The 21,978-nt window shown below is 41.6% G+C and overlaps 1 protein-coding gene across 1 annotated transcript in view; it reads right to left on the bottom strand.

The window, feature by feature from the left end:
• Nucleotides 1–1,782: 1,782 nt before the first annotated feature.
• FEM1C (fem-1 homolog C) overlaps nucleotides 1,783–21,978 on the bottom strand; it is a 97,129-nt gene continuing 76,933 nt past the window's right edge. The window contains exon 3 of the mRNA XM_086961035.1: nucleotides 1,783–3,235. Within this exon, the coding sequence (XP_086817161.1) occupies nucleotides 1,926–3,235 (1,310 nt within the window). The 3' untranslated portion in view covers nucleotides 1,783–1,925. The remainder of the gene's footprint in view (nucleotides 3,236–21,978) is intronic.

Here is a 21,978-nt window from a genome sequence, read left to right as displayed (position 1 = left end):
TGCACTTTGCTGGAATCTCTTCCAAAATAGGCCTTTGAAGGCCTTGAATTCATAATTGACACATGGGTTTTAAAGTTTTTATTATCCATGATCTGTATTTTTAGGATTTGTTTTACAGGATCTAGTGCATCCAAATTTGTAGCAGTTAACTAGGATTACTGTAGCAAGCAAGTTTTGTGGATATTTTATAGGACACTTTTTGTAACAATTTTTGTCAATTGATACAATAAAATATATTTACTCGACTTTCCAAAAGAGTACGTTTTCTGGCTCAACATTACTAAGGTTTAATACACGAAAGGAGTCGGACAATTTAGTATCCTCTGAAATCACAGTTTCTGTGGCTTCAAATTATGAAGGAGAAAGGCAGAACGTGATCTTTGATACTGAATGGAAATTAAACTTATTGAAAAAAACAAATACATTAGCCAGAATCTGTACGAGTTCAAATCCTTGGTGCATGAAGTAAATATAAAGGACTGGAATTCTGAAAGAAAACAGCAAAGAGAAAAAAAACCACCTATTTATGTAACATTCTACTTGCTTAACACTTCAGTTTTGCATACGACAATATGAATAACTGAAACACGAGCACAACTTAAATTGAGAACATTTTAATTAAGACATGTGCCTGGCTAATATACCATAATAAATGTTATTTGGAATCAACAATAAAGTGCTGCATTACACTCATTACCTGAATATTTCTCATTTCTATTCTTTCACTTACGTTTTATCAAGTCAAAAGAGCCCTTTCTGTCACAACAGCAAAGCTATTGTGCATATACTAAAAAAGATGCCTATAAAGCAAGATGTACATGACAGAGCCTAGATTTGTTTCTGATTAGCAGACAGAAAAAATGGATATAATGCATGCAGATCTTCCAAATGAATTCAAAACTGAAAGGATGGCACGGTCACAATGTTGGATGTCATGGTTATGACCAGTTACTGCGATAGACAATTAGATTCATTCTAGTCTGGCAAAGCACCAGGACACTGACATGCTTTGGTCTGTTCCTAGTAAAAATAATAGTGGGTGCTGGATTTTGGATTTCTGTGTTTTTATTGTAAATTGTGCGACTACATTTCAAATTGAGCAAACTCTAGAAAATCTCATCACACACTGAACTGCGTCAGCACAAGCAGAAGGACTGTTTTAATAAACGTACCCTTCGTTTTGCTGCAGAATGCATTCTAAGGACTCAAATTTCAGGAGGGTGAAGGTGGTATTGTAACCAATAACAGACACTTTTCCCAGTTTTAGCGCGCCATGTCAAAACATTTGTATAACTCAATACTATGAAACTGAAGTCCTCCCAGAAAACAAAAGCTCCAACAAAAAAACAACAAAAACAGTGTTTCAGTTGAAGTGGTCTAAGCTGCTGCATAGAAATATGTTGCCACACAACAGTCATGTCTGAGCCAGTGCATAGAGAAGTTAAAGCACTTATGGTAATTGCAACATCAACACTTCATAAAGCACGTACATTTTAGCAGTGGTCCATTTAAACAAAATTTGGGGTTAAAATATACGAGCGGGAGAAAAAAGAAACGGCCCATTAAAAAAAAAAAAAAAAAAAAAAAAAACTACAAACCAGGGAGGTGTGTAGTTAGAACCGAAAAAAAACTCATTCAAAAAAGAAAAAAAAAACACAACCACCCACAATTGTAGCATAAACGAGCCTTTGGCAAGACAAATTAAAGAGCTGGAATACGGCATAACATTTCTGAGCAATGCACATAACAAAAAATTGTATGTGGCATGGTCATATTAAATATTGGGCAGCAGAGTATGCAAACTGATGCAAAGTATGTCAGAGCCAATGTGTGCATGAGGCAAACTGAACAAACGCTGGTGTATCTGATCAATAGTGCTTGAGAAGGAAACAGTCCGCCACCAACTTATTCTCTACAGGTAGCCATCATCTATGAAGCAAAACAAAATCCTCTAGTTTTTCGGGGATCTCTTCCTTATAAAATATATTGTGTTTGACTATCACACGGGCAGCAAGACACTGTAGTGTGGTATGATTAATGGGCTGAATTAAATTCTTTGCTATCTCCTTTTCGTCTAGCAAATCACTTGCAGTTTGATTTTGAGAGTTTGTGGAGTCAAAATGTGAACCAGACTTGATAAGGAGATTCATGATGTCCGGATGGTTGTTAAGGGCAGCAATATGAAGAGGGCTGTTATCATCGGCGTCTCTAACATTCACATCTGCCCCACATTCCACTAAGATAGCGGCCACTTGTAGAGAGGGGAATTTACACACAGGATAGCGCCCCACGCATGTTGTGTTCTTATCAACTGCAAGATGAAGGGGACTGAAGTCATTTTTTCCTCTTGGATGCAGCTTGAGAAACCTATAGATGTTCTGTTTTTTTATATGGTCCTGTTCTGGGCTGCATGCGACTTTTTCCAGCAAACAGATTAAGTGCAAAATTATAGAGAGAGCTTTGTTTAACTGTATTTGGTCTGGGGGGCAATGAGTTTGCTTTACAGCCCGATCTATTTCTAGGACACTTTTACACAGTATTCCCATAAGGTCGTCAAATGTAACAGTAGTACCCAGAAGGCCTTTTGCCCTGTCCTGTAACATGAAAGAAAAGAGTTCAGCAAAAGACAGCAAACTACTGGCAGTCATGGGGCTCAAGGGATCCAAGTTATTTTGTTGCATATCCAAAGCGTATTTCCAAAGGTTAATACATCTTTTGAAATTCCCAGAGTCTGCGTAGACAGCACCTCTGTATCTTATGTAGTAGGATGTATCTGGATGGGAGGGGCCAAGAATACGCTCTCTGATCAACAGGGCCTGCATCCGCATTTCATCAGGGTCTGCAATAAGGTTGTCCAACTCTTCCGCAGTATTTACTTCCTTTGCATAATCGTAAGCCATCACCAAGGTTTGTGGCGTAGGTTTACAGATGATGTTAGTCCTATCACTGTACCTCATTTCCATTGCTCTTTTCCAGTACTTTAAAGCACCCAGTAGGTCACGTTTCTTGTCTATAAAGGTGGCCCCTAACAGCTCCAAGGCATTGATGCGCTCGATAGTGCTGGTCTTTGGGTGTTGTGTCAGAAAATCCACAATGTTTGTATGACCAGTGACGCTAGCAGAGAGAAGTGGTGTCATGCTGTAGCCATCTTTTTCCATTTTCGCTCCATATTTGAGAAGCATCTTCATGATGTCCAAACTTCCAGATTCCGCACAATCATGCAGGGCAGTATTACCTAGACAAAATAAGACAGCACAGTTAGGATAGAAAAGGATAACGTGTGAAAAAATAAGACAATCAAGTTAAAAAAAAAATACAAACAATGCAACACTTATTTAAATTTTATTAGGTTTGTTTTGTTTCGAGGCTTGAGAATATAGAACTAATATCAACATTAAGCTTACAGTGTGAAAATGCTTAGAAAATGTTGCTAAAATATTAGAGAGAGGTACGGCAAAACCACAAATACAAGCCTTGCATCACGTGTTCATGGAAAAAATCTCAGCACTCAAAAAAAACACAAAGGCCCTATCAACTGGGTTCACTTCACATTAACAGTGACAGGCAATGCTGAAAGTAAATTACTCCCTTCTCTTATTTACTACCAAGAGGCCCTTCCAACAGCAGCTACAACTTGCATTGCCAATTCAATGTGCCGCCATTCAGGATGATATTTAACTTGCTAAACAGCACAAGTCCAAGTCAAAAGAACGGTCTAGAATTTGGTCTAACAAACCAGATATGGCCTCTAAGGCAGCCTTCTCAAAGTTGGTCAGCAAACTAGGAATGCTCAACATGATTCAATGAAAACGGTTCAAAGGTACATACTGGTACAAGGGATACCTATATTAAGCCGTGGGCGCAGTAGTTGGACACATCAATTAATGATTTGGGGGGGGGGGGGGTTTGATGTGGGGCCGGTGGGTGAGGACTTGCAGAACATTGTCACCAATACAGCTTTTAGAGACAGCCAGAATGATACAGAATATAAATTCCCACGATACTTGCCCAGATACTTAACTTTGCTGTTTTTTTTTCCATCTAGCTTTAGAAAAGGTGCCAGAAAAAAAGGTCAATAACTGATGCAATTCTATCAGTTTCATTTTTTTACAATCTACTGCATGATTTTGTGGATTTTCTGTTTTTTTTATTAATTATCCATATGTAAAATACAATGATATTTATGGTCACCAACATTTAAAACGTCTAGGACTTTGCTTTGTGCATTTCATTTATTTCAGCAGACTAGATTCTTTTTTCAAACTAAAGTCTTTGATGTGCATCTCTTGATGTCAGACAACTACTGAACAAACTTATATCACACAAAATACTGCCCTTTTTCACTTATACAGAGAATACAAGTAATTAGCCTAATATGACAAAAAGTGGTTACGTGGGGTGGCCTGCATCATAAAGTCACCATCAATATACCAAATTCAACTTAATGGATGTTTGATGGATAAAGGAAGAATACAAACTCTACAAAGTGGATGGGTCTCGGCCTGAGGCAGCAACGCATGCTTGTTTGGCATGCAACTTAAACAAGCATTTGCAATGTAATAGGTCTTGCATTTATGAGAGTTTGAGCTTTTGACGTTGCAGAAGACAATGCCTTTTATTTAGGTCTGGTTTTTAAAACTAATAAAAGGCAATGTCATTTACAATGAAAACAGCTTAAACTCTCGCAAACGTGAGACCTATTGCATTGCACTTCAAATATTACTTCATTCGGTTTCCATAGCAAAAAACCATAAAAGTTCATAGTTAAAAAGGCACGTACATCAAAAAATAATTATACAAATTTAAAAGACAAGCATGCCTACATAAAATCTCAAAATACAAAAGTAGTGTTAAAACCATTAATATGTTCATATAGATCAGTAGCAAAAAGTGGGTTGGAGAAATATGGACAACATTATTTCTGTTATAAATTAGACCTATGGCTAATACAAAACTTCAGACATTTAACAATATTTGTCACAAGGCAATCTGTCTCCAAGAGTTGCAGCACTATTAGGGCAGGACAACAGTGGCATAAGCCAAAAATTTGTAAAATTGGGATTATCCAGTGCGTTCTCGGTTCTTCACAGAATTTGCAAAAAAGAACTACATGGATTAGCGATTGGGTAGACCCTTCGTCACAGGGGCAAGGTGTAAGCTGCTCCGACCAATCATTGATTCTAGGAAAAGTTACCAGGCGATGAAAAATGTTCAGCCTGAAACGGGTCAACAGGAACCTTTCATAGCCACTCAGATTACAAATTAAATAAGGCTGCATGGGCATGGTGGATTGGGATTTAATCAACAATGAATGTTGAACCGAGTTTTTTTTTACCCCAATAATCAGTCTCGGATCTTCCAGGTGAGTCAAGCATAACTTTCTCAGCCCTTTCCTTGATAACTCAGCAATAAGTGAGGGTGAGGATAATATCTTTCCAATTCCAAATCATGCAGAGACCTTTTGACATATGAGAGCCAAACGATCCTGTGTGAATTTTCGAGTGCTACACAGTCATTTAATAATCGTTGGTTAAAAACGGCCTTTGGAGAGGACCAGAGGCGGTGCCACAAAAGAATTGGCTGCTTTTTCACGATGCCAGTAATGTATGGCAAACCTAGTTCTAGGTGGCAGCTAAAGGTCGAGGTGCCTCGCAGGACAGCTAGGAGATACCTCAAAAAGCTGTTTTCAACTTTTTGAAGGGCTTCCACATGACCGTAACCCCACACCCCTGCTCCATAAATGGCTGTACTAATGCATTTTGCCTGGTAAATCTGGATCATCTCTGCCGGGTGTCTTACCTAGCCTCTGCGCAAAGCTTACTAAAGCAGAGGTAGACCTAATGAATAACAGCTTTCTGGTCTCAATAGCTTTTCTCCATGTGCACTTATCAATTAAGATTCCTAGATAGGGATATGTATTGGTGGTCTCCACCTTGGTATTATTGATGAAAACCTCTCCCTTTGTGTCTTGGCCCTGAATTCATGATAAAGGTGTTTTTAATATTAATTTTGAAATCTAAATTAGACATAGGTGTCATACCTATTGAGCGAGCTTTTGGAGTTCCAGGGGGGTACGAGCAATAATTACTGCGTCGTCCGCATAGAGTTGAGCGGGTATCGGGCATTTGTGAAGTAGAAGAGGGTCCTGGTACCCCTCCAGCATGGCTTGTTCAAGGCCATTTGTATAAAGAGTAAAAAGGAAGGCCGCCAGGACACAACCCTGCCTGACACCCTGCTCAATCCTAAACAGCCCCGTCAGTCCCCCCCGCTCCGAACCTCACCCTGGCCGTAGCATTTGAATACAATTCGCAGAGAAAGTTGACCAGGGAGAGCTCGACTCCCCATCTCTATTAAAATGCCCCACAATTTCGAATGGCTTACGCAGTTGAAGGCTGTGGTTAAGTCTACATAAGCCATATGCAAAGTCCCACCCTTTGCGTTCACATATTTGCCCATTAGCAAAGTCCAATTTAGAACTTGCTCAGTGGTGCCCATACCCTCCCTGAACCCATATTGGAGGTCTGACAATACGTGGTTATCGTCTGCGCATTGTTGTAGGTGCTCAAGGATAATACGCCCCACAACTTTGCCCAATAAATCCAATAGTGAAATGGGGCGATAACAGAGTGGACTTTGGCGGTCCCCTTGTTTGAATACCGGGACCAGGATAGAATCGGACCAAGATTCCATCAGCCCCACCGTGCAAGTGGCTTCCAGTACACTGACCAATATAGGCAACCAGAGATCCATATTGTGTTTTTAAAAGTCTACCGGTACCCCCATCAGGGCCTGGCAACTTCCCCCCCTTTGCTTGCCATTTCGATTTCTAACTGGGTGAAATCAAGTGCAAGATGGAAAATGTAGGGTTTTTGGCAGGGGCTCATCTCCGTATCTTTTTGATCTGTCAGTTCTCTAGCAGATGATCCGAATATCTGAGAAAAGTGTTCCACCCAAGTTAACTCATTAATAGCTACTTCAATTTTATCATTAACCCTGGGTTCAGACAAGAATGGAGATTTAATTATCTTCCAAAAGGAAGTGCCATCTTACATCAGGCAGCTCTTATGAAGTTCTGCCCATAGTTCCTGCTTCAATTCAGTTTTCCTTGCTTTAACTGCATGGTTATAAGTCTTTCTAAGTAGTATGGTTTATCCCTTACTTTTTTGTGGAGGTCAGACTTTAGGTAGGAGTATGCTTTGGTGCAGGCGTTATTAACCCAACCCTTCATTTTCCTCTTGTTCCCTTTAGGATAAATACATAAAGCTGCCTTTACTGCGTTAGTTATAACCAAAAAGTCTTCTAATATCTCTTGATGGGTAGAGGACGGGTCCAAACATTATGGCCTTGATGGAATTCTTTACTACTTCCGAAGTGATCTTAAGTGGATCTGCTTCATCCCACTTCAGCGGATATCCGTTTATTCTATTCAGTACCAGGTGTTCCTGACCAAATATACTCACTTGGTTAGTCTTTTCTCGACATATAGGAAGAGAAAGGGTAACGCTATTGGGAAAATGGTCACTGGTAGCGTTATCATGGGTTTTAAAATACAATATACGGGACGCTGCAGTACTTGACACAAATATGAAGTCTATGGAAGAAGATGCACCTCTGCCGTTAAAGGTCGGCATAAGGAGAACTGAGGGGGACCACTAATTTGTTTGCCAGACCAAGATCTAACACAAATAGGGTCTCATTTAGACAATCCCCGCTCGATGTATGTGGAAAATGGGTCAGGTTGTTGGTGTTCTCATCTTGCAAACCACAGGTTAAATGATCATTTAGCCCACATGGTGGTGAATTAGGATCACCCCCCCAGATAACGGAAACTCTTTTTTTTTATTCTTGTTATTAAATTCCATAAGGATGTACCGGATCTCTTTTAGAGTAGCTATGAAATGGAGCTTTGGAAAATTGTTATAAAAATTAACTAAAACAAAAATATCGGATTTATTCAAGTCAAGAGTAATTATGTGAAAATTCGAGTCCAATTTTAAGGGAGTGATTTCCCGGATTACTAAAAGATTAGAGATGAACACAGTCAGGCCTCCTTTTGCACGCCCATGGAGAGGGAATCTAAGGTGAAAAATAAAAGTTAAATCCGTTAATATGGGTAACTGTTACGGCCCACGTCTCTTGGAGGCAAAGGATATTAAAGTTCCGTGTAAAACTACGCCATTCATCCTTAATGACTTTGGAGCGCAGTCCTGCAAAGTTCCAGAAAACAATACTAAGTCCTGATGCGGTTGACAAACTTGCCTGGGCGGGAATTGATGTTACAGGTCCTCCTGAATCGACTAGAGTTACACTGCTATCAGTACTGCCCTGGTTCGGTAAAATTATGTAATCCGAGACCAATCTCTCTAACAGTACTGTTTATTAACGTGGCTGCTGAGAATTTTTGCTCTTCCTCCCTAGTTGCTGTATTCGATTTAGATGTGTAATGTTCTAATGGGTCCCTCTGTCCCACCAATTGAGAAGGACTAGAGGGGTCCCCTGAGTAAATATTGGTTATACCTTTCACCAACCTGGGCATCGCTCTAGCTATATAGTTTGGTTGTCCTTCGACAGCGTCTAGGGAGGAAAGGGCCTCGAACATGTTTACCATTAAAATTGGACCATTACCTCTCGGCCTGTGGATCGGTTTGTAAAATAAAACAGTGGGAGAGCGCTTATACACGTGCTTTGAGGATAGAATTCTTCCCTAATGTTTAGTAGAGATCGAACCAAATGCGGATGGCAAAGGTTCATAACTATGCAGTCGCCGTCTATGGTCTTTAGAGAATCGCCAACCCACCCTACTCTTGGACCATCAGAATTTCGTTAATACTCTGGGGTCTAAATCTTTTATGTATAATCAGCCAGTTCGCAGTTTTGTTTCGGAGCGCCATCCAGGATTCGCTCTGTCAGTTTTTTAATACTGGCACCCCAGTTAAAATGATTACATATGGACAGGAAGCTGGGGGTAAACCTAGGGTATCCGAGCTAGGATTCAAAGCCCTATTATGAGAATAATTCAAACTGGGTGGCCCGGATTCACTCATTTCGCCCCCCCCCCCCCGTAGTGGGTTCCATTTCTTTTGTGGCCTCTGCTACCCGGGTTGTTAAGAGTGGGCGCGTGAGCTTCCCCTTACCACCCGCTTGCTCCTACAGAGCCCAAGGACTGGTTCTCTTCCATCTTAATCGTGCTTTTTCCCCGTACTTCAGTGCCAGGTTGGATTTTATCTATTTTCTCTCTTAAAGTACCTATTGCCTCATCCAACAACTCAATCTTCTGCTCCATATGGCCAAATCTATCATCAATAAGGCTAGTAATCTGGTTCATCATTAAACCTAAAGTTGATTCTAGAATCCCTTTAAGTGGGTTTTTAAAAACTGCATGTTTTTTGGGATCATGGGGGGGGGGGGGGGGGGGGGGGGGATGAGGGAAATATCTGCTTCTGTCTGCGAACTACACGCTTTTTGAATTACCACTGGGTGCTCTTCTATTTGCTGAATTGCTTGCGCATTTGAGCATAGAGCTCCTGTGTTCCTACGATCAGTACCCCCCCTTAACACACTTCTGCCTTGATCGCTGGCCTTTTCTATTTGTTTTCTAGTTCGTGGTCTAGTTCCCGAGTTAGGGCTATGGTCTGCGACCTGTTCTGGACTCAGGGGGACCGAGATTTGATTAGCCAATGGAGAGTGATCATTGCTATATTGAACAGTAATTCTAGGTGTCAGGGGAATATTGGGCTCTGTAGACAGTGGGAACAGAGTGGGGTCAAGAGATAAACGTCTTTCTGTTAGCTGGATCTCATGGGTGAGAAGCGATTCAGCTCTAACTAGAAAAGTATCTAAAGTGCCTACCGCACTCTTGCGTTTCTACATGCTCCTGAGCTATTCGCTTCTATTCTTTACAAAAAGAATACAATAGCAGCCTAAGTTATTTAAAGGGAAGCTAGTGAGCTAGAAATCAAGTAGAATGGTGTAAAACTTAACAGTGAAAGCTGACGTGCTAACTTGTTGCTTTTCTCCTATAGCCCCTGCAATTATGGATAGACCTTATTTCATTAAGATTTAATTACCATTCGCCCCCAATTGGTTTACACATCAAAGGTCCTTTGAGGCTTCCCCCAAGTACTATTACAAATGTCAGGGTAAGTCGTCAGGCCCCCTAGGATCTGGTGACTTACAAAATAGTAGCAGTCTCACAGGCTTAGAGTCTCAGAGTCTTATTGCGGGTAAGTCTATAGTTAGTCGCACGTCTGAGTGAAAGGGAAGTATTAGATGATGGAAGTCTTACCCGCTCCTCGACGGCACCTGGAAAGCAGCAGCCAAGGGGAGTGGCCCTGCCCTGCCTCTTCCTGGCCAGGACGGGCCCACCCTTGGCCCGGGCTTTGCCCGCGCGCCGCAGGGGCTCCCAGCTGATTGTAACTGCTGGCGCTGGTCCTCTCGCGGCTCTTCTCGCGAGACCGCACTGCCTTCTAGGGATGTAGTGCCCTGGCAGTCCGCGGTCCACGAGGGTGGCGATGGATTAGTTGAGGGGCAAGGTTCACCCCTGGGATCTCCGGGCAGCACAGCAGCAAGGCGACAAAAGGCACAACAGGGAAAAGAAGGAGTCCGTGAAACAGTAAGACTTGAGTTCGGCACCTATACTATAAAGATATATTTTTTTTAAAGCATTAGGAGAGAGCGTGACCTGCCTGCAGCAGCAGGCAGGACAAAGCCATCTGAAAAATTGTGCTTGAAGGCTGTAATTAAAGCCCACTGAGTAACACACGAAACAGAGGGTGCCCACATGTGAGGTTACAAAATGAGACAAGGCAGTACTATGAAGGGACTACTAAGCCTATTGACCAATGAAAAGCCAGTTTACAGTGAAAAATGATACAAGTCAATGAAAAATATGGGCAGAGAGTCAGCCGAGCTTCAAGTCCATACCTCAAAACAGGATGCCTCCAAGAGCAGCGCAAGTGCTGCCCAGGCTCGACCTGATAAACAAGCCTCATAAACAAGCCTCACCATTACTAGCCATTCCAAATGAACTATTCAGCCTCAGTGAAAACAATAGGACACAAAATAAAAATACATACATTTGGTTTTATGTAGTGCCAAATAAGCAGCACCAAGCTGTTCAATGTCAAAAACAAAGATCATAAACTAAGTCATATTCATACAACAGGTGACCACCTCAATGTAACAGAAGCAGCTCTTTTCATTGATTTTGTCAGATTACACTAAACGACAGTTTGTTCATGCTGCGTTCGATTACTCGCGGTTTTCAATTCTCAACTGATTCAGTCCGTAAAATAAACACTTTACAGTGCATCGTTGTAGCCTCTTAATGTGTGCTTCAAACCCAATTCTGGACCGCTGCCTTTTATTCCAGACGCATATATGCCCTCAAAATTCTCGAGAGACTCGGGTAATAAGTGGGTGCATTTCGTAAAGGTCAAATGCAAGCTTCATTACTTAACTAGAGGGCCCTTACAGAGCGACACTTTTCTCTGTGAATAAGAATCAATCTAAAGTCAACTTCCTCTGCATACACCTCGGATCAAGTGAAGTCTCTTCTGCTGCCACTCTAGGTATTAAAATCTGGATTTATTCCTTGCTTTACATAAATGCAAACCAAATGATAAATAATTAACTGTTAGTCAAGATGTTCCAACGGCAAAGACGCTAAATTCTCAATCTCGAAAGCTTTCAAGTTCATTAGTAAACACGGATTTGCGGAAAAAAATAATCGGTCTGCCCAAAACTATTTTAAAGCAAGCAAAAAACCAAAGAGAAGTACCAAACTTGCACTAAGCAACCTAAACGCACTAACAGAGCAGAAACTCTGCATCATTAGGAATCAATGGAAAGGGGAACTTTCTCCACACCGTTTAGGATGAAGGCCTTCATAGTAAGTGAAACCTATAACTATTTTGGACTTAAAACATTTGTCAGCAGAGAAACACATGAACGATGCGGGGGTTGAAGATACACTGCAAGATCAGAACCCTACGGCGGTTGCCAGCAAGATTAAACCCAGTCAAGAGCTGTGCGATTGCCTGTCCGATTTCTTCCATAATAAGATCATTGACATCTTTTCTGGCTTTAAACAACCTGTTGTCAGCCGATCAGAGAGCTCTGCCCACGATGCTACCATCTTTCAGAATAAAATGTTATGGAGTTTTGAACCGGTCTCTTTGGACACAGCTCTGTTGAAAGTGCGACAGTGCAAATCCGGTTCACCACTAGATTCAGTACCAGCCCGGATCTTTACCATTCTTACCCCAGTTACCACTGCCCCTTTAGTCTCAACATGGAATTCCTCCTGATCCTCAGGTCAGTTCCCAACGGTATGGAAGCAGGCTATGTTGCTGCACATTTTGAAGAAAGCTGAGGCCGACCCAGCTGTTTTGAGCAATTATCGAGCTAGCTCACTCCTTCCAAAACCAGCAAAGATTTTGGAAAAAGTTGTGCAGGAACAACTGATTATTTGGAATCCAGAGAACTCCTCCATGACTCGCAATCTGGATTTCACGGAAGCACGGAAACTGCCTTATTGGAAGTCTGAGACTATTCGCGAGAGCATGGACAGAGGTGAGGTTGCCATGTTGGTGCTCCTCTATTTGTCTGCGACGTTCGATACTGTCTCACATAGCATCTTTGACAGACTCCATAACCTAGGCATTAGAGGCACTCCCCTGGCCTGGATAAGATCATTCTTAACTGGAAGAACTCAGCAGGTCTGGTGTCGGCCTTTTATTTCCAAAGGAAAAAAAACCTTGAGCTGTGGAGTCCCCCCAGGGATCGGCTCTCAGCCCCCTCTTTTTTAATGTTTACCTGGCACCGCTAGCCGAGGTTATAGAGGACTGCGGGGTCAGAGTGGTCTCTTATGCTGATGACACTCAGCTAGTATACTCTTTTAGAAATCACTCTGACAACGGCCTTTCTAATTTCAAACAATGTCTCACAAATATTGTATCATGGATGACTTGTAACACCTTCAAGTTAAACACTGATAAAACTAAAGTGTTGTTTTTTAATCAAAAGGCCCTTTGTTACCATCACTGTGGTGGGCGGCCGAGCTCAACCCTCCTCCACTCACAGTTGATTCGGCCAGAAACTTGGGCTTTATATTGGACAATGAATTGCTGTGCAAGGTCCAAATCAATAAAGTCACCTCTGCTTGCTTTGGCAAATTACGCATGATTAAAAATAATTTTCCTTATCTCCCTCTGGACTCGTGCAGGACAGTCATTCACGCCCTCATTACCTCCCACCTGGATTATTCCAACAGCCTTTATGTGGGAGCTCCAGCCTATCTCATCCATTGTTTACAGATCATACAAAAAGCAGCCGCAAGGCTGATCTGCAATATCCCTTACCGGCACTCAATTACCCCGCATCTGTAGAAACTTCACTGGCTCCCTGTATCCTCCCGCATCCAGTTCAAGGCCCTGGTCCAGTCTTTCAGGGCTATGAACGATAGGGGACCTGGTTATCTCCGGGGTAGGCTTAAGCTGGTGCACTCAGCCCGCACTGTCAGATCCAATCACCTCCGCCTGATGCTCCCCCCCCCCCAGGTTTAAACGCCACTGGAAAGGTGGCAGAGCGTTCGCAGTGGTCACAGCTAAGCTTTGGAACAGGCTTCCCTTTAGTTTCCGTCTTATCGACTCGGAACCCCTGTTCAGGCGCAGCTTAAAGACCTGGCTGTTCTCTACTCTCTAGCCTGATTTCTGGTGGTTGCTGTCTTTAGAGCCGGGACACCCCCGTTGGGGGTAGTCGTGCGCTTAACAAATCTCTATTATAATAATAGTAATAATAAATATGTCTGGCATACGGCTTTTCAGGACTATTGTTCTAAAACTACAGAATTTCTTTAACATTCATATCTTCACCACCACTCGTAGGAGATCTGCTATAGGTTTCATTTGTTTTATTAAGGTAGGTATAAGGAAAGAGGAGGGCATGAGACCCCAAGGCCAGGGATAAAAGCCCAATAGCACTAGAAATCATTCTTCTGGACTCACAAACCACTGATGGGCCTTTTTGTCAAATGAACCACGGGATCTAACCAGCTTCACTAATCGGAAGCATTTATTCAGTCTCACAGCTTGTTGGGTTCAGAAAGGTACATTGCCTTCGCTGGTTTTCATAAATGTAAATGTACATGTATTTATATAGCGCAAATCGCCCACATCGCAGGCATCTATGCGCTTGCTTAGGGAACCCGTCCTGGTATTCCCCTGTGAGATACCCCGGCAGGGTATCCACAAGGTGAAAGCCAGGCATCCCGCCGCGAGGGGCCGTTGTGGAGATTAAGCAAGCTATTGCCCAGAGTCGCAGAGTGTGAACCCGTGAGTCGAGTAGGCACCGGAGCGAGAATTATCGAGTCCGTGGAATTATTGAGCCCAACCCCCGTCGGGGCGGGGAATTGAACCCTGGTCCAGGGCCGATCTCAGCTTCCGGGTCTGCCGCCTCTAACCCCTGAGCCACACTTCTCCAGAGACACATTTACTTTACTCACTCTGGCATTTACTGCACTGCCAGGGGTTTTTGTGTGTCTGCATTCACAGATTTGTAACTATTCATCTTATGGTTTTCTTGTTTAACTGAGCAGTAACATTTATAAATGGTCTTTAAAATAAATTCAGGGTCGCAATTTATATAAAGTTACTAGTTTGATTATACATACGCTAAAAACAATACTATAATATTTTCCATTCTAGTCAATATTAAAATAAATCAATGTAAATTATATTCCGTGGCAAAGCAAACCGGTATCACCTTTAAAACTGCAAAATATTAGCTTTACCAATGCTTTTTGTACAGTCATAAGGAAATTTCAACATGCCTGCCAAGGCCAGATGATGCACGCAAATGCATTGTCTGCCATTTTAGACCAGGTTTTCTAATCAAGAAAAGCCAAAGAGAGTTGCTGATGCATGCAAATAATTGCCTATGTGTCAAGATACACCCAGATGGATATTTGGCATTTCCATTTACTGTTCCAAGATGGCCAAATGCCATATTATAAAGGTAAATTAAAATATAAAATAAAGTGTGTGGTAATATCAAAAAAGGGAAGAGAACAGCCTGACTGCTTTCCTCAGGTGCCACACACTTTTTTTTGGGGGGGGGGGGGGGGGGGGGGTTGGCATAGGGGGGATGAAGGTAGTAGTAAAAAACAGTGAGGGAACAGGATGCCAAAACATGGAGGAGCAATGAAAGAGCAGCTGGGTTTCTAATAGAGAGCACTTGGATTGTGTTCTTAATGAACACAAATTGTGATCAGACATGGTGGCAACACAGGTGTGGGGTGCTACCAATCAGTCATGAGCAAGGGACTGATCCAAAGCCCACTTTATGTATTATGTACAGAAGATCATGAACAGACAGCTGAAGCAGCATATACGTGAGACCTATTAAAAATACAACAGATTGGACTCTGGGCCAGCCTCTTGATCAAGACAGGATAGCTTTGTCTATTCCAATTCTTTATTAGATTGACTTCTTACCTAATTTGTTTTGCCCTGCCCCCATAGCACTATCTTTATCACCTTTTGATTACATGATTTGAATCCATCCACTGCTGACATGAAGCAACTTTCATTTACAACTGCTTGTGAGTGCATAGCTTTCCTTGTTCTCTCCCACAAACACATCTACAGCCACATTCAGACACTCTGAAAATTTTCCATTCTGCTCCGCTTCTCCACTTATCTCCCCCAGCCGCTCCCTCTTTAAAACGTAAATTGCTTTGGCAAAAGCCAGGCAACTCTATAAGGCTACTGGTTTCCTCACTTTTTTTCCACGTATATACATTTATTTTCTTTATTTGCCATTGTAACACGGCTCCTAGCCATCTTGGCACAGCAAAAAAAAAAAACGTGGACCTCCTCAAGTAAGATGGGTGCATGCGTTATGAGTCTGATGCACGAGCAGCAATTTATTAAGTCGAGCATTCGAGACATCTTGTATATACTTTAGTATACACTTATATGTGTATGTACTTTGTAGGCTCTGGAGATCAGCCCTAGGACGTGTCTGCTTCCGCTTAGGGACTTTTTTTTCTGTCCACTGCCTCTATTTAACGGTCTTGATAGAAAATGGCCAGCAGAGGTCAGTCAACTACCAGAATTGCTTACTGCCGAGGGACTTTATTTTATTTTTCTGGCAACTGCCTCTATTTAACTTTCTTGATAGAAAACGACCAGCAGAGGTCAGTAAAATATCAGAATCACATTAGCATTCTGTAGATTCCAGTCGATAGAAATGGTCTTTCACAAGCACTCTTAGACAATATTTTTATTCAAATCTTGATTTTTCGGTGATATGGCCACCGAAGGCCATGATTTTATATTAAAAAACATAGCTCTGGACTACCATTTACAGATGAAAGGCAATATTTCTCTCCATGTGTTCCCATACCTGGCACCATGTCATGCAGTTTGGTGCTTACTTTCCCTCCATGTTAAAGAACAGAAGATGTTTCAGCACCCAGGCTAATGTGCTGCATAGCTAAATACTTATAAGTTGCCAAAGGCAAGACAGATTGCATTGCAAATGCTTATTTTTTTTTGCCAATTCAAACAGGCACCGGCAAACCCAACAGCTCGGCAATCACCTTTATCCCTTTAGCTACTGAGGTTTTTCCACCGCCAGTACTGAGCCCTATATTTGATGTTTGGAGCACTCAAGGCATTCTTCCACAAAAGGTACACAGGCCAAATTTGCAAGTTCCTCCTACCTACCTCATGTGGGGGGAGAGGAATCAAAAGGTATCCAGGGATTGGAGAACTCCCCTGGAGGGAGTCCAAGAAAATAGCCAAAATATAACCAATATAGTTTTTCTTTTTGGAGAAAAAGGTTTTACAAAAATGGGAAAAAAATGCTGTGCAAGTTTTTTTGGTTTTTTTAACAAAAAAATGGCATCAACAAAAGGTTTGCCGTAAAATCATTTTTCCAAGTGGTAGCCCATTTTTCCTGTTTTTAATTTGTGGTTTCAACAAACTTGCGGATTGTGGTAGAAAATGGTATGAAATCCTAACGTTGAACATGATGATGATCCGGTATAATCAAGTATTTCTCAAGGCGCTGGGGGTGGCCGGGGAGATTAAGCGAGCTATTGGCCAGAGTCACATGGTGCTGAGCTTCCACAATTGCCGGGTAATTGAACTGGGAGCCCCATGCTCCAGAGTCAGCCGCTCTAGCAGGTGTGCCACACCTCTCCCTTTGAACATGGAAAGCAGTACACTCCTTAAAAATAAACTCTATAAAATTCTAAATTCAGCAATGGACCATTTGTGTAGATCGCTTAAGGTGTACCCCCAAGAAACTAATCATAATCACCAGAAATAGATATGCCATACAATTTCAACTCCCAATTTTTAAAAGGTTTTATATGGTAAGAAAATGTATGAAGTCAGAAAAAGAACCACCTGAAATAATAGAAATATTATTATAAACAAGCTAGAAGGTGTGATGATATTTTTAAAGTCAACAGTGAGCCTTCAGCCCAGGAATGGCTTTGGGAATAGGCCTCGCAGATCCTCTTAGGGGCCGAACAGGAGAGTCACTTCTAAAGACATCCAAAGACATCCCTCAAGTCAAAACCCAGTTGGAGAGTTCATTTAAATCGGAGATGTCACAACAAACACTGCAAGCCACAATTTCATTTTTCTGTTGATCCAAGGAGGTAATATACTTGCAGAATAATTCGTATAACATTTAAAAAAATATGCAATGCACATTTAGGTTTACACTTATTAGATAGAGATTTTTTTTCCCATCTGCTTGGAGGGTAAATATTTCCTTTTACTCAAAACTATATATGACAAGTATACTATTCCAGGTACTGAAGCAGACCTTTCCTATATTTCAGGCCCACTCATAAAAAATATTTATCTTCTCGTAATTTAAAGAAAAACTTCACCACACATAGACGCGCGGACATTCTTTGCTCTGCCTGGTGTGGAGGCACAACCCTGCAGGTGACAGGGTTTTATGCAAACAAGAAGACAATGATTAACACTTCAATATACGATGCAAATCTTAATAAACAGCACTGCTAAGAGCATAAATAGGTGGAAAATCCTCTACCATCCCTAATAACCACACACAGATGTTATCCCAACACTGGAACTATTAGGGGCCCATCAAGTAGTAAAAGTAATTTCTGATGTATGGGCAGGCACCATAACTATAAAACGCTATCTGACTGAAAAAGGCTGGCAGCTGTTTTTGTATTAACCAAGAGGGCGATTTTTAGGCCTCGTCTAGCTTTAGCTGTCTGGTGTCACAGACCTAGAAACCAGTATAGGTTTAGAGCAGTCTTTGCATCCACCACTTGCTCGTGATTAGGTATGTCAGTCTATCCCAGTTCTACTCATGAGCCAATGGCGTTCCTTCCTATCCTTGTGTCCATTACACCAAACCTATTTTCATAATATATGTTTTGATTGGTTGAGTTTTATCCTTCCACATCTGATCAGAAATTTGTAGTGTAGTACACGAGGGACTATTCCCTACCTGTGCATCTCCTTGCTCCTCTATCCTTTTGCCCCTCCTACTCTCCTTTCACACCAATGAATCCTTTGTGCCAGTCACCACACCCACCAGTTGGCCTCATCAAGACCATCTTGCTCTCACCGCCACTAAAGGCTCAGTTATTGGGAAGTGGGTTTTATAGATTTAAAAATCATTCTAAACAGGCTAACTTCTGTATGTATGTGCGTGAGCAAAGGCCCTACTGAAATGGGTATTCTTTTGCTTCAAGGAAATGTTAATTGGTGGTTTCTACATACATTCACAAATTGTCAGCCACTCTGGGATGCTTTTTCTATCCCGAAGACAAAAATTAGCAATGCCAAAGTAAACAAGCATAGGCAAGGCATATTGATTTTACCAAAGCTTATTCTGAATGTAGATTCGACAGACTTGGTTCAATCACTGACGTTAAACGAAATGCAGCACAGTATTCTCTCGGGAACTAAGGCAAACATTACGCTCCCTTCTCACTACGGTCAAAATACTAATTTTAACACTTCTGGCATCAAAATAAACGGATCCCTTTTACTATTAAAAGTGGAAAGGATAAACGTAAAAAGTTACAAAACATCCCACTTTCCAAACGCCAGGGAACTTGCCATTGCGGTCCGCTTTTCCTTTGTGCCATAGACCTAGGTGGGATACAGTAACTTCTGTTCACCTCAACAGCAGAGTGCCTGCAGCAGTGAAGCAAGCTTCTAAAACGAGATGAGAAAGAGGGTCATCTATGTAGTGTCTGCAGGTGCAGGAATTTAAGGAGTTCATTGTCAGGTTGCACGTTACATTACACAACTTTCCGGGGCAGAACGCAAGCTACCATTGAGATTCATACTGCGTGCCAAGGTACTACCACTAAATGCCAAGCAATAGTCATTTAATATTGGAGTGCTGCACTTACATTCTGGGTCCTGTAAAGATTTTCAAAGTGTTGCTTAAGTTTCCGGCCAGCTGCTCAAATATGCCAGGATTCTGTCATAGTACACATTGTCGTGCTATTTTCCACATTGCCCCTGTGAACTATGCATTACTTTTGACTGTTTTCACACAGCCAACTGTCCATCAAGGACCACATTAGAAGGAAATACTGTGTGGCTTGCTTAAAGAACTGCCACAAGTAACACCTGCTCCATAACTTAGGTCCTTTGTCTCAGATGGAGCAATGCCAGCAGGGGTGTGGAATTCCTATAAACCGACGCCCAGGACATTTGTTTGGGGTCAAGGACAAGATTTCATATGTATTTTGTCCTTGGGACAAGTAGGCCCAACCCCCTGCAGCACAAACCCTTTGGCTGCCAGTTTACAGTACAACATTATGGATTAGGGAAGGACATTGTCTGCAGTTAAGATAACATTTGTGTTCATACGTTAATGGTGTTGAGACGGGTATTCATGGTTCATTAATTCAAAGCCTTTACTATTAGGGTGAGAGTTCTAACAAAATGTGGTAAGATCGGACTGCAGTACCAGTATAAATGTGTACATACGTTTGAAAAGTTTAGCAATAGGAGATAATGTATAATGCTTCCAGAATGCTCTCAGATTACATGCAAATATTTGCAGAAGCTTGAAAGCAAGATGGAGGATTCTTTGGTTTCAGAATAAAATGTTCACCAAAAAAATGCAACTAGATAACAAAATGTTGCTAAACCATCGTTAAAGATTAGGTACCATTTCTTTGCAGCATCATTTATAAACTCTGCTGATGCATGCTAATATCTCCCAAAAATATTCATAATGAAAAAAACAAAAAACAGTGTAACCAGTGTCAAAAAAATTACGGGAAATAATAATAAAACAAGCCTTGGCAGAGTCAGCATGTCTGAAATCGGTGGACAGCCTTTTGGTTTAGTCAATTTATGTCTTGTTTTGGCATGGTTTTTGTAAATCCATATTGGCGTGGGAGCTGTCCGGCTCTCACCATTATCACAAGTATTGGTCAGCAGAACAAAAAAATGTTGGTAAAAAAAAAAAGGACACTTTACCACATTAGTTCCTGGCATTGAACACAACTCCTGTGTACACCAATATGCCCCTTGTGAAAGAGCAGATTGCAATCACTTATAGAGAAGCAAACAGATAGAGAGAGAGACCGACAGACAGAAATATAATGAACACAAAGGGTGTTGGTTAACTCCAGACCTAATTAGGGGCCCAAAAATTAAAGAAATCTCAAAAGTGCACCCATGGTATATATCATTGCAATAGTGCAGATTTACAGCTTTCATTAATTCACAATAATTTACAGAAGTAGGTAAAGAAATCGTACTCCTGGAAAAAATATTAATAAACTGCATTTTAGCTTGAGCAAACGTGCATGTGTATATTTGCTCATGTGAAAATATGTTGAGTGTTTGCACGTTCACTTTCCATCCAACAACTTTTTTCCCCTGCCCGATTACTTCTGCCATTATCATAAATACATTTCCAACCTGTCCAAGTATAGGAATATTAGAGAAGACCTGGTGAAAACCTTTAAAACATGCACGTTAGTAGGTTTGCACAGACTAATTAGGACATGTCAATCCTGGAACTGTTGCTTATCACTACCTTCAACCCCAGTACATAGATCTGCGGAAAGGTGGCAAAATATGTAAATTTCTAGTAGTCAAACCCTACTATGGAAGGAGCCCTGGCATAAATCAGAGAGGCTCTATCAGAGCTCTTATATAATGAGACTGATTCCATAATTTGTCATAGCAGTACATGGCAAGAAAGGGACCAGTGGATTTTGTTACACAACAAGTCGATTTATGATGTAACCTGCCCCATGCACAAGTAGATATTTTATTCAATTCCTCACCCCTGTGTCAGATCACAAGACAAAATGAACTTCAAATGCATCACCGCTTCCAAGTATACAGCAGTGGATCTCTCTTCCTGCATCACCTTCTAAACAGCATGGGTGGTCGCAGCAAAGCAGGAACAATGCCCCTATGCTTAGTTACTACCAGCTGAGTTCCACAGTGAGCAATAAAGGATGTCCTGGACACAAGAGAGCAAGAAACCAGTTCTCCTGAAATGATTAATGAAAAAGACAAAAAGCAATTCCTTAAATGCGAGAAATGGAAGGATACAAGTCAGCCACTCAACAAGATGGTAAAGACGCACTGCTCCAGGGAAAGGATACACACAATAAATGGTAGCAAGCAAAGGAGAGGGACAGAAAAAAAGTGATCCGATGGGAAGGAATGTACAGGCTCTCAAGTTTTAGCAGGTCTTCCGAGGAACATAACAGTCAGGTTGGCGAGAGAGAGCACAAATTCAGCTGATAATAGGCACTCTCCAAGTCAAAGCATGGCTGTGCCCTGGCCTCAAAAGAGCACCCGACAGAGGTGATATGTGGAGGTGCCTGAGCAGTGATAAAGCCTAATCAGGCTTTACGTGGGATGGGTATCACCAGGGCCGAGACCTAGCAGTAATTAAAAATAGGCTATATTAATGCCCTTGATTCAC

The sequence above is a fragment of the Lissotriton vulgaris genome, chromosome 3_1 (genome assembly GCF_964263255.1).
Source record: "Lissotriton vulgaris chromosome 3_1, aLisVul1.2, whole genome shotgun sequence".
NCBI lineage: Eukaryota > Metazoa > Chordata > Amphibia > Caudata > Salamandridae > Lissotriton > Lissotriton vulgaris.
This window is presented reverse-complemented; position numbering and strand designations above follow the sequence as displayed.